Source organism: Perissodus microlepis, chromosome 3 (assembly GCF_051167445.1).
Source record: "Perissodus microlepis isolate ML-2025 ecotype Zambia chromosome 3, ASM5116744v1, whole genome shotgun sequence".
Taxonomy (NCBI): Eukaryota; Metazoa; Chordata; class Actinopteri; order Cichliformes; family Cichlidae; genus Perissodus; species Perissodus microlepis.
The window spans coordinates 12943697-12957724 of NC_140463.1; the positions used below are offsets into that span (position 1 = coordinate 12943697).

The window sequence follows — 14028 nt, forward strand, 5'->3', positions numbered from 1 at the left end:
ACAATGTTCAGCATTTGGTCGGCAACTGGTCATTCAGTCGTAGTCAGCATGGAAACCACCTGGAAAGATAATCAAACCAAACTGCGACTGAAAAACACTCTTGCCCTCTCGTGACTCTGTTCACAGCCAATCTTACTTCTACACCACTCATTAGATTTGTCACCTGAAGTTACCTAATGAGTCCAGGACATGCCGATGGAGGCTTCACCTTCGTATTTGGATCCAACAGATCTGCGTCTGCGAGCTGCTGCATTACAATTCTGGATGTTCAAACAAAATACAACTGAATTCACTTCATGTTTTCAGTGTTGTGCTGTGAGTGTAGTTAAGTGAGGATAAAAATGTACAGAACAATATAATCTAGCAATAAACCAGGTGTTTAGTTAGAACATAACACATGCACCTGCTTTACTTAAAGCACCAAAATGATTATATATGACCATATATGTTAATGGTGTGCTTTGGAACAATGAATAGATGGTTAGGTTTTTGCATAAAAAATCAAGCCCTCCTGTAACAGGTGGGATGAATAGGTAAAGCTTGCTACGAGTGTTTGACAGCGAGGCCTACCGGTATGCAGCTGGTCTCCTCTTTGGGACACAGGTGGAGTTTGCAGTGCAGGTAGACTTCACCAGAACCCCCAGTGAACCGGAACATGTTGAACGAAAACAAGGTGGAGGTTCCCAGTCCGTTTTCCTCCACTGCCACTGTCAGGTCAGCGGGGTTCGCACAGCTTTTCATAACCACGAAAATACATGTTATTGAGGAGCTGATAAAGGTGATCAAAGTGGACTTATGAGTGACTCTGAGTCTCTCTCACCCGTTAATGATCAGATCATGTCTTGGACTGCTGGTAGGTGATGCCTGGTTGGTTGCCCAGCAGGAGTCGCTCACCACAGTGACCATGCTTCCATCCAGCCCATTAGTCTGCAGCTCTACCCAGATCCTCTGGTTCAGTCTCACTTCACTGTTCAGATGCACAACTTGTGTCCGCCCAGCGTCGGTGTAGGCCTTGATAATCAGAGTGTAATTCCAAGATCCACATGAGATCTTCTGTGCAACGGACCTGCAGAATGCACACATTTACACTGTTAACAATGCCCACATTTTAACAAATATTCAAACAATACCCAGCAGCCACTACAAACCAGTCTCTGATTCTGAAGGTTGCAGTGTTGATGTTTGGCTGACTGTGAACACAGGAGAAGTCGTTCTGGACTTGGTCATTGCGAGTGATGACGTCAGAAGAGTAATTCTGGCTCCTGATGGTGTTCTTATAGATGATGTAGCTGTTGTTGGTCTGCAGGGTCACACAATCAGATACTAAGCAAGTTCTTTATCGTTTTATCTTTAACATCTAAAACTTTTTAAGAGACTGACTGACTGGTATAAACTTCAGATGACCAAAAATTTTAGAATTCACAGAGATCAAAGCTTAAACAGCAGGAGATAAAACCCACCGTGACCACCGTCCCACAGCTGTTGCTGCTGTTGAAGCTGAAGGTCACCATGTGGGTGAGCTCGTCCATCTGACCCCTGCAGGTCGGGTCGTTGAGCTGTAAAGCAGAGTAGTTGATGTCTTTGTCCTCCAGGAGACAACCGACCAGAGTGAGTGAAGCAGAGTTCTCCTTGCAGACCGTTGGATCACCTGAACGTCACAATATCAGTCAGAAAAATCACAGTTAGAAGTTTTCCTCCATTATTCAGCCCTGTTGTCATGATGATGTCACAGCTGTCATACCCAAAGAGTTGTTTTCTTGGTACTTGGAGGCAAAAATGGCCCGACAGAAGCAGCGAGTGTCACCACCGACCGTCTTCTCACCACAGAACTCGTGATCGCTGCAGGTCCTGTCCTGACAGAAGGCCTCAGAGGCTACAGAGGAACACACTGATGTATTATCCTGAAAACATGGGAGCTCTAAAACTCCAGAGTTCAGTTCTTTAACAAAGGAGAGCTTATTAATGTCTTATTAAGGTCTTACAGCAGCCGGTCTTTGATGTCCAGCCATCCAGAGTGTGGTTGTGTAGACTGCAGGCTCTGGCGTAGGCCTTCAGGAATTGACAGTTCAGTCCGTCCACTGCAGGATATTTACACAAAGTGTCGGTGCAGGCGGTTATGTAGGGCTCTGGGTCAATGTCACTGTTACAGGAGGACAAGGGTGCCTCCTTCAGGAGATTACAGCTGTACCACAGACAGAAGAAGAAGTTGAAGACAATAAAATAATAATCTGTAATCAGTTGTGTTTATCTTCCATCTATGCTGCAGTCACATGTGAGGACCATATAATTTACAACAGAGATCAAGGTACAACACAGATGTTTCCTTCTGTGTGGATCAGTCTGCTCACCGTTCAGTCACACTGTTGCAGTTGATCGTGCTGTCAGCAGGCTCACTGTACTGCCTCTCACAGCTAGGGAGCAACAAACAACAAAGTTCAGGCTCCTTTATACAAACAGAATATCTGCAACATCAGCAGCAGCAGCAGTCAGAGGGACTCTGAGCTTGTGATGAGGTCTTACCTGGTGGAGCTGTACTCAGAGAGTCTCAGGTCACTCAGAGACCTGCTGGAGTTTCCACACAGACCCTCCACAGATGAACCAGCAGGTCCTGCACAGGATCAGGACAGAATGAGTCAGATCAGCATCAATAATCAAACAGAGAGATCATTAAATAACAGTACAGTTTATAGTTTATGTTACATGAATCAAACTTTATCTTCTGTACCTTCTAAGAGGATCTGTGCAGTGTAGCCGTCAAAGAAGACAGAGATGTTGAGGTTGGAGAGCGACAACATCACGGTGACTCCAGTTTGGTCCTTAGAGAGCTGCACACCATGAACCAGCTGAGGCAAACTTTCAAGGGTCAACATGGAGTCGTCCAGCTGCATCACAGCAGAGATAAAGTGGAGGAAACACTGAGTGAAACATATCAAACACAGAAACGGGCTGATTTCACAGCAACAACCACTGAGTCCAGCAGCTCTGAAAGAACTGCTTCTAACAGCCCTGAGAAGAAAGATGCGAGGCGTCACAGCAGTTTCTTTGCATTACCTAAACTTGCACCACTGACCAACAATCGACCGAATTGTCATGACCATTAATTAATTGCCGTGAGCACCATTGAGAGTCGGGGAATGGCTGCAACAATGTACATGGCAATATGGTTAAAGATGTACCCTTAGCTTGCCTGAGGCAGCTTACCCAAACTCTCCCGCCTTGTTCCAGGTAAATATGAACACCTGGCCCATCTAGACGCAGTATCACGCTGTCCAAAAAGCTCACATCTTCACAACGGCGGTCTCTGAAATTTGCCACGAGGTACAAGTTTGGGATTGACGGAATAGAAACCAGAGAGTAAGCACACCGATCCTTGATGAAGTTGAGTTGGCTGTGGACGTTGATGACAGTTGGGCCAGTCACAGTACAGGTGGTGTCCACTACACAGCTGATGGAAGCAAAGAAGAAAACAATCAACCACTAACCTCATAAGCCGCTGATGAGGAAGAGACCAAATACACAAAATAAAAAAAATTAATTAAATTACATTAAAAAAAATCCCTTAACGCATCAGCTCTTTCTTTTAAATATAAATGGGGTTATATTCACGTGTTGTTTCCTTGACAACGCTCCAGTGGACCACAACCAATGGTTTCAAGGACTGCAGTTTCAGTGCAGGTGAGTTTGGAGCAGGTTTCTGGATCAGAGCTCACCACAGTGTCAGGTTCATACGCAATACCTGAGAAGTGATGGTCGGTTTACTTTAGTTTAAAAACCAACAAGAGCAAGCAGAAAGGCACAGCACTACCTGTAATAAGTAATGAGCCTGAGATTCACCAACCTGAGTGTCTGCATCCACTGATATCTTGTATTGTATTCTTGTACACTGTAGTCACTTTGATACCACCGATGTAAACTTCCAAGTCCTAAGCAGAACCGCGCAAAACTCATATCATGATCTCAGAGTTGAGGCAAATCATTTCAGACATATTAAAGGTGCAGTAAGTAATCTGTAGGTCATCTAATAGAAAAGAAGAATGTTGTACTTCCAGATGTACGTTGATTAGTGGCCAGCCAGATACGTAGTACACCTTATAAACTACTTTTTAATATACTGTCATCAGACAGAAATGAGCTTCACTGACTCATCAACTCGTATTGGACTCCTTTCACAAACTTTACAAAGTTTACTTACTCATAAAGAGTAAGTAAATGTGGACGCATTGAGAGCTGAGGTAAACAGCAGACTTACACCCTACACTTAATGCAGAAAAGTGATTTAGGGGTAAAAACACTAATACCACAAAATATCTGACACGTTTTAATGCGCAAACAGTGGTATGGGAATGCAAAGCAGCCAGCTGTGGCTGGTTATGGCGCCCAGTCTCCATTTAGTGTTTTTCATTTTCATGTGCTGTGAGATTTGTGAACTATATGTGCCTTTCAGCCCAAGAGTGAAAAGTATCAACCAGATTATTTGGTGCATAAAATGGTTCTCTCATATTAAAGTACACACACAAGTGTTTACATACAAACTCATACTCACCACCTTAGTTGTCACATCTGTGAACACAAATAGAGCTGCTTGTTTCCCAAAAGTTAACAGATACATATTGGCCTGTAAAGGGTGAACAAAGATCCAGACACAATCAGGATGCTTGATTTCATTGTTTTAGCAGTTAATTGTAAGCTGTGGACTTCTCATGTCAATCAACAACGCTTACACTTGTCGCCTTGGTGTATTCCATGAAGAATTCCAAGTTGCATTTCAAACTGGCCTTAATTGATGGCACTTCTTGGTGGACTTGTGGTTCCAATTTTGAATTTTTTGAATTTATGTGTAAGGTAACATAGCTGGCTGCAGGCCCCACAAGACAATCTCCTCCAGTTTGAGTTTTGAAGAAACCATCAAAGCAGAGCGCAAAGTTTTCAGTCGTGCTGTTCACCTGGGGAAGTCCGAGACAAACATCAAGAACAAACTTTACTTTATACGCTAATGGTTTCCTTATATATTAAAAACATCATTCAATATTAACTTGTTATTATGAGGTTACTACCACAAATCAGTATATAAAAACTTGAATGCAGAGATGGTATCATTATATTACCACAAGGTTATTACAGTGTTACAAAAATTACTCTATAATTAGTAACTGTTTTGCCTCATAGGTGTGTGTTTCTTTCCACATTACTGCCACATTCTTGCCTCTTATTACACAATTACACAAGTGTTACAACTCGTCTACAACCACTGTTGATACAGGATAATTACATGGGCATTATCACTGATCATAATGGTAATTAAATGACTTGCTATTTACATATTTGTTTCCACCATATTACTCCACTATTTCCATTTTTATTACTGAGCTGTAATTGAAAATGTTACACATAAGTCAAGGATTGCTTTAGTTCATCAATAAATAACAATGGTCTTCTGAAACATCACGTTTCTACTCACATAGATTTGTTCATACTTCTTTCCATAATACGTGATGGGACATGAGCTGATGTTCAACACTGAGGACGGTGTAATTATCTGCTGAGCACCTGAAAACATACAGACACGAGCCGACGGGTGTGAGCTATACCTTAACAGGAAGTACTGCACGTTCAAGTGTCGACTTCATGAAAGGTCGACACTTCTACCATGATGTCATCATTTAGCAGTTCTTACGAAGATGGCAGAAATATCTGCCCATGAACACTTTCTGCTTTTTCATTCTTATACTGTTCAGATTTAATTATGCTCTTTCTATTCAGGTCTTCTAGGCTGCTGTGCCGATGCTTACATGCAAGTGCAATGAGAGCAGACAGGAAGAGCAGAGGGTGTTGCATGTTGGAGGGGGGACAATCAGCTCACAGAGACCTGAAAGACACAAGTTTTCTGATTGGACAGAAAGTAACAGCCACAATCAAACTGTAACATAGCCACATCAAAGTCCTATACAGAATCAAATTTACTCCATCACCATGGAACCTGAAATAGCTGTAGGCTAAAAAAAAAAACTGTCAGTGTAAACAACATTTTTACCTTGAATGAGTATATGACAGAGAGGGTACGACTGGCCTCTTAACAACAATATAATGGAATGACTATATACTCGCTGTTTTCCACAACTTTTGTTATAATGTTTTCCCAACTAGTCATAAAAATATGACTTATCTTGTGAGCATGCTCATGTGTGGGGTCACCTTGATGCAAGACATGTCCTTCTTATCTTTGTTTTTAAGTTCATTCATGCTCAAACATGATTTCCAGACTGCTGTTCCAGTTCTCAACACGTGGTGAAAACACACCCACAATGCCTAAGTGTTTTACAGATCTGATATGACATGAGTGGCCATACAAAATAAATTTCAAATACAGGTCACTGTGGCTTGGAAGGTAAAGTGGGTCATTTACCAATTTAAAGATCCATTTATCACTGTTGGCCCAGCTACCGGAAGGTCCCTAACTCCTCTAGCCTGCATGTTAAAAGTATCCTTGGACAAGGTACTGAACCCTGAGTTGACCTCAATGCATCTATATTAGTTTAGAAGCACTCTGGCACAGAATAAAGCATTTGTATAAATGTGTATATCAATCGGGCAAATGTTCTTGTGTTAAGAAACACTTTGAGTGCTCAAATATAGTAAAAAAGCACTATATAAGTATTTTTTTCCTTGTCTTCAAACCTACATTTAAGATGTGGTTAATTAATGGGTGGGCGTGACTGTACGACAAAAACGAAGCGCTCCTAAAAATAAGTCACAATAATGTAGCCCCGACTTAAACTGACAGGATAGTTTGACAGGAAATGCAAAAATGGTTTTGAGAGGTGATACAATAGTTCGTATTTATCAACAGCTAACACAGACTGAGTTGCTTTAACCATGAATCTCAACAGGTGACGACAACTGTCTGTGAAGTCCATGGAGGCTGTACTGCAGTAGGTGTCTGACCAGAGTCTGTAACCTGGCTGAGCTGCTGATGCTTGTTGTTGGGAATTGAGGAAGTAACTGCTTATGATGTAATACTGCTGAATCAATTAGGTTTCTTTAAAATGTTGTCTTACAGGTTTTATTGTGTCAGAGTCCATGGAAAAAGGCTCTTGTTGGACTAGAGTTTGAAATTAAAGGTTAAAAGTGTATTTCTGACTCCAAACTATTCAACTATGAACTACTGCTTTTAAAAAGGAGCCAAAATTCACCCTTGAGTTGAGTTCATTTTTGTTATTCTTCCTGTTAAAGCCTGCCCTCAACTCAGACTTTGTATTGTTCTGCTCACACAGCTTGTTGGGAGTCTTAAACTTTAATAGCAACCAGCTATAAGGTTTGGAAAACATTGGCATCAGCGTGTGATACGGTACTTTAGGTGGCTTTTGTTTTGAAATGAAGCTACAGGAAGCTATTGTTGACCCTACAGTCCCTCTCACTTGTTTCTGTTTTGGGGGTAAAGTTGATGTATGAACAATCATACATGAATGAAATCTGGTGAATTGGTGCTATTAGCTGTGGACATGTCTGCAGATGTCAGTGGTGTGCAGATCCTCTTACCTTCTGCAGCTCTGATGGAGGATGAGGAGGATGAGGTGGCTGAAGGCTACTGTTCAGTAGGCTCTCTGGTGATTCTGCAGCAGGTGGAGTGAGCCATCAGCTGTCTCTGTTTTTACGTGGATCCTCGCTGCTGTCCCCACCCATGAAGAGTGAAGGGGTGGAGGTGAAGTCCACAGCGGTGCTAAATCATGGAAACCTCCCTCTAAAGATTCCACCTTTTCCAAAGCTAAATCATAAGGTTTCTTCCTGTTAAGAGGGAGTTTTTCCCTCCCCACTGTCACCAAAGTGCTTCCTTAAAGGGGTTCATCTGATTGTTGGGGTTTTCTTTTTATTATTGGAGGGTCTTTGCCTCACACTTGTAGATGACAGTTGCTGTGATTTGAGGCTGTATATTTTGATCAACAGGTACTGACTGAAATTTAATGGCTATCTGCAGATGTGTACCCTCCTACTATGGTTCATCTTCATTCTTATGAGAAATATTGGGTTTAAATTGGGCACTTTCTAGCCTTTTTTCCCCTGTGTAGCTGCATCTCCTGATCTTTGTGCAGCTACAAATACACAGACAACGTCTTCAAGGCCACCATGATAAAGACGACATAGACAGAGTCCAGAGGCTTGAGCCTTTGAAGCCAGAGATATTGTATCAAAGAAATTCAAAAATTACCATCAGTTCTCTCCTTGTGCTGACTGTTGTATTAATCTTTTGTCATACATGAGACACACATGTCAGCAATGCAAAATGAATATGAGCAGTCTGAGAAAGATGCAATGGCTGGTGATCAGTGGGATTAAACAATAAAAGTGTCGGGTGCACAGAATTAGAGACTTAGAAGTTTTGTTTTCACTGAGATGCTTTACTGTTTCAGTGGCTAATACAACAGCTTCAGTTGTAATAACTGTAGGTTATGATATGGTAACGTGAATGAAGAGAACATAGTTGGATGTAAAATTTGGATGATTACCTTCATGTCAGAACTGTTGGGTCTAAAGCAAAGAAGAGCTTGAAAAACTCCCAATGTCACTTTATCAAGATGCATCTGAGTACACGGCGTATTTGAGATTATCATGTCAGTATTGCGTAGTTCTGCCTGACACACGTACTATCACACCTCACAGCTGACCTTTCAGCTGTTATGTGTTTGTTCGGCTGAGGTTGCAGTTTTGTTTGGATGCAGACAGAAGATGTAGGATACTTGAGATAATCAATGTTGTGGTGTACGCTTTGTTCCCGCTGGCATTTCATTAAAACTTATAGCATTCATATTTTAAAGCTTTCCTTTTCAAATTCAATTCTAGATCTAAAAATGTCCCTCCGCATTTTCACATGTAACTTGTGTTCATTTAAAATGACGTTGACAAATATGTTAGTATGTGAATGTCCAGTCCATGCTTGGGTATACTGTCCTTTTTCTGTCTTCAGTTAATCAAAGTTTTGCTCATATGCTTAACTTTGGGAAGAGGAAACATGAACCACTAAAAACTTCGATTTACATCAGTGAGCTTCAGTTAACGTTTACAGTAACGTATACAGTCCAGCCAGCAGAGGGTGCTGTTCCATTTCCAGCCATGTTTCCAGGTGTTAAATCAAATCTTCAGCAGTCCCCACCTCCATCAGCCGCAAAACTCAACTAAAAGTCGAGGAGCCGCTGTGAAAAAATTGACAGTGTTTTAGGCTTCACTGGCAGTGAAGTTCATAAATAGATAATAAATAGTCTTAATAGTTTTTGTGTTCATCATTTGTGCATTTGTTGAACTTATTTGTGTGTTTTTGTGTTTTAGTACAACTACTATTGATTATACTGCCTGTGTCTGACTTGGCTTACGAGAGCCCCAACTGGTTGCAGCTGGAGGTTTCACTGTGGCCAAAGTGCCTCCTCACTGGGGTTCACATGATTGTTGGGGTTTTCTCTGTTTTCTTTGTATTATTGTAGGGTCTTTAACCTACAATATAAAGTGCCTTGAGGCAGCTGTTATATATAAATAAGATTGAATTGACTCGTATTATCCTGGCGATGACTATAATAACAACAAACCATTCATTTTGACTGTGTAACCATGCATTAATCTGTAACTGCAGCTACTATATGTGCATAACAACATTTGTGTCTACAAATGGGCACAAAGAAGAGAAAGTGGTTCACAGCCTCCAACACCTCTGTGATGTAAAGGTTAAACCCATTACTATGAATGTGAATGGTGGATGTTTAATTTTATAGTCATGTTTGCATTCAGCATTCAATTCACTGCAAACTGTACAGTACAGAGACTCCTTTATTGCTGAGAACCCGCACTTTAATGAATCTGACTTTTTTAAGCTCTAAGACAAATCTTAATCTGCAAAGGAATTTGTAATTATAATTGTCAAATTAGCAAAATGCAGTAAAATATAGCATGTCTGTCTAGCAGCATACATTCTAAACTAAATGAGTGTAACACAGCTGCACTTTGGATATATTTATATTTCCTATCTCACACACTCAGCTCCTCTGAGGTCTCTGACAGTTGGCTCAGGAAAAATGTCAGCATTTTAAATAAATAAAAAATCATTGTGTTCTTTAATGCACGCTATTCCTTCTGAATAAATTTCATCAATGATGTCATTTCTGTGAAGTAATAAATCAATCAAGGTTCAAGGTTCAAGGTTCTTTATTTGTCACATGCTTAGTTATACAAGTATAACACACAGTGAAATGTAGCCTGACACGCTCCTCGACATGTGCAAAAATGGGGGGGCGGGTGTAGAGGAAGAACATTATATATATATATATATATATATATATATATATATATATATATATATATATATATATATATATATAGTGTATACATTGGGTGAATGTGCAGTAGTAGCAGCAAGCAGGTGAATCAGAAGGAATACGAAGAACAAATAACACTCAGAGAGTCTAAACCTCCATTTCTTCGCTTTTTAACATACTTTAACATACTTTAAAAAGTATTTATGTGGATATAAGACACATCCACATAATGTAGGATTCAATAAATGTTTAGCAATAAGGTTAGTTAAGTGGGCATGAATAGCTTATTGTATCATATCAAACTCAGTATATTTCTGACTAACTGAGAAGCTCATTCTCTTTCTCTTGACAATACCTTATTTAAAGATGTAACATGATTTAGGGTCAACTTCAAAGAGGTCAGAGGTCAAATATGACATTTTACAAAAATCTGCAGCTCGTGTGCTGACAAAGACCAGAGGGCGGGCCCACATTACACCGGTTTTAGAATCGCTGCATTGGCTCCCTGTGTGTTTTAGGATTGATTTTAAAGTTCTTTTATTGGTTTTTAAATGTCTTAATGGTCTTGGGCCTTCTTATCTCTCAGATTTGCTTTTACCATATGAACCCTCGCGGACCCTGAGGTCCTCTGGTACTGGCCTTTTGATTGTTCCTAAAGTCAGGACACATACTCACGGAGAGGCAGCTTTTCAGTGGTATGGTCCTCGTCTGTGGAACAGCCTGCCGGAGGAGCTCAGGGCCGCAGAGAACGTACATGTTTTTAAGAACAGGCTCAAGACCCACCTTTTTAATTTAGCTTTTATCTAACGTTTATTTATTTTATGCTTATTTATTCTATCCTGTTATTCTATTTACATTATTAATTTAGGTTTTACCTAATATTTATTGATTTTATTCTTATTCATTTTTTTTTAACTTCTTATGCTATTTCTATTTATATTGTATCCCATTCTTATTTATTTTATCTTTTTATCCTGTATATATTCTTATTGGGTCATATCTCCAGTGTTTCCTCGGAGGGGGCTCTCTGCACCGGGGCTGTGATCGACCGTGGCTGCTGGGGCTCTGCCTGTCTTCTCAGCCTGGCTGGGGGGCTTCTTTGCCTCCCTCCTGCTGTGTGCCCAGCCTGTGATAGTGTTTCCTCACCTGGCTCATGTGTGCCCAGCCCAATTTTACTCTTTAAGTGTGTGTGTGTGTGTGTGTGGGGGGGGGGGGGGGGCTGCCCACTTTGTGCTACATTTTTGTATGAAAAGTGCTTTATAAATAAGGATTGATTGATTGATTGATTGATTGATTGATTGATTGATTGATTTGGATATGCAGACTTAATTATTTAGAATCGCCACTATCATTTCCTACACGTGAATAATACAAATAAGGAGCAGAATTTTTTAAAAAAAAAGTTTTAAAGATCAAACATTTTATTTAAATTTTGACCTTATTTGACCTTGAAGATGACGTCAGAGATCCAAAGTAACGTGATATTAAAAATCCCCATATATCATTCCCTATATGTCGACATGCTGTCAATACAAACAATGGTTTCAAACAGCTTCATAGTTTATAATAGATTTATAAAGTCCTTGTTCAGTTAAAGAAGAATTGTTAAAGCTCTGAGTTTTCTCAACCCTCTTAATGCATTTCTCACAACTCGGACTCATTTCTGACACAAAAAACGGTGAGAAGCAGATTTTCAGATGTGTGTCAGAGCACGTGATTCAGCGAAGAATAAAGTTTAGCAGTAAAAGTTTCAATAAATTCACCACATTTCTTTTTTTACTCTTTTGAGAAAAGTGCGAAACCCTTTGGTGTTTCTTCTTGTTGCTAGGACCGGCAAAATCCCTCAAGGTGTTCTGATTGGCTCCCAGCCCGCCACCTCGAGCCAATCAGATACCAGTGCGTCCGTACTGAGAAACCATGGTCCTTTTTTTTCTTCTATACTAAGATTTATTGTTAGGACCTGTTTATTTCCTGTGAAACCTGAACGTGCCTTTGGTCTGAGGTTTTCTGTACCTGCGCGCGAGGACATGTCGACATAATTGATTATTTGTTGATGAACATACAGACACGTCCTCGTCGGTGAGGTGTGTTTTTTCTCTCTCCTGGTTTCACCGACACTCCGATGGGGATGTGCTGCAGCAGCAGCTGTTGCTGGCTCGTGGCGGTGCAGTCAGAAAAAAGCGCACACGCACAACTACCGTTCTAGTTTAATGGTTTTTACAAAATAAAACTCGCAATGGGCGACGCTACAAATGTATCGACTTTGTTGCAGTGAAACTGAATAAAGGTGAAACTGTAACCACTTTCGATGATGCCATGTGAAACATTATATTTACTTTAGATATACACTCGTATTTTATATTAAAAAAAAACCACATGAAACAACATGACTCTACACAGATTTATTCTTTTATATTATACTAATAACTTAAAATATACAAACACTTCTTTAAAACATATTTTATATTTTTAATATTTATATTATATATAGTATATAGTTTCATGGGGTACTTTACTTTAACCGTATATCTGTTAATACTGTATTAATACTGTATTTGCAGTTAATATTGTGCATATCTTTCTAAACAGTTTGCTGTTGCTACTCTACACATTAGTCTCCTCTTGTTCCAGGCTCTTGTTCTATACAGTTGGCTTGGCAAATGCTGACCAAAATGTTTGGAGTCTACATGATGTAGCCACCATGATTTCACTCACTGGTTTTGAATCTTGAAGCCACAGCTTTTTCACTGCCAGTATGGTGGTTTTAGACAAGATCTGAATAAAATCCTAGAATTTCATTTGCTATTACTAGAGCACAGACATCTTAGATGACCTCTTAGTACAATCAACTGCACAGCAGCCTTGTTATTTGCCAGATACTTTCATTAAAATGCACTTTCATTAAAATTAAAAGGCATCAACAGCACAAACACAGTTCAGGTGGCGCAGGCTAACTGAAGTCAGCCTGTGCTGCCATCCACTGTCAAAGCACCTGCTTTAGCTCATCATTATCAGTCCATTCAATGGACGTTATGCTCTCCATTTAAATAATTTTACCTGTAAATACTGCCTTATCAACTGGAAGCCAGCAGCAACAGATTATGGAGTCTTCCTATACCTCTGTTAGTGGTCATCTATGTGAATGGATGATTAAAAGAAATCTTCTAATAAACTAGTAGGTGTCGAAGGCCCCTACTGCCTCCTGTCTATGGGGCTGCGTACCGCCAATAATGTTGATTGAATAAGATCAGAATTAAGTACCACGCCCCCATCATGTACATTTTAAGCCTTAATATAATTTGATAAGGTAGTTATTTAAAAAGAATAGAAGGAAAAATAACCCATCGATCACTTGTTACGAGTTGTTGTCGTTGTTTTTTTAACAAGAATATAATTTAAACATGAACAAAAAGTATAGGCTCTATATCAGAGCCCTGTGGAACTCCATGGCTTGTACAAATTCACCCCTCATTCCTGTTTTCGTTTTTCACAATGCTCTCTGTTTAATGGTGCATGCAAGAAAACCCATATTTGAGTGTAAAATCCATCAGGTCAGACTTTCAGAGACTTGTCATAGATGTGTATGTAAAGTGGTAAAAAGTGATTAGTTGACTGATTTGCATTTTGTGGCACAGTTATGAAAATACACATTAGTTCTGTTGCACTTTTTAAAAGAGGTATTTACTTTGAAAGGAACAGTGGTGACAGGGCGGAGGTGTGTGGTCTCGCGCTG

At 40.1% G+C, this 14028-nt stretch overlaps 1 protein-coding gene across 1 annotated transcript; it reads right to left on the minus strand.

The window, feature by feature from the left end:
• Positions 1-173: 173 nt before the first annotated feature.
• On the minus strand, positions 174-4609 carry LOC146389995 (alpha-tectorin-like). Its single transcript, XM_084920257.1, has 14 exons — positions 4544-4609; positions 3839-3923; positions 3607-3736; positions 3202-3445; positions 2726-2882; positions 2521-2608; positions 2349-2411; positions 1983-2182; positions 1742-1873; positions 1461-1648; positions 1149-1300; positions 821-1066; positions 571-733; positions 174-260 (listed from the first exon to the last, which is right to left on the minus strand). Exons 1-14 carry the CDS (start codon positions 4607-4609, stop codon positions 174-176), a joined length of 2001 nt encoding a protein of 666 aa, XP_084776383.1.
• Between the last annotated feature and the right edge of the window lie 9419 nt (positions 4610-14028).

What these genes read in the sequence shown, in the direction of transcription:
- LOC146389995 (XM_084920257.1), bottom strand. Translation starts at nt 4,609, where the DNA reads ATGTATCTGTTAACTTTTGGGAAACAAGCAGCTCTATTTGTGTTCACA. An exon ending in CGTTGTCAAGGAAACAACAC is followed by an intron (nt 3,446 to 3,606) that starts GTGAATATAACC and finishes TGCTTCCATCAG; the next exon opens with CTGTGTAGTGGACACCACCT. An exon ending in TGCAACAGTGTGACTGAACG is followed by an intron (nt 2,183 to 2,348) that starts GTGAGCAGACTG and finishes TCTGTGGTACAG; the next exon opens with CTGTAATCTCCTGAAGGAGG.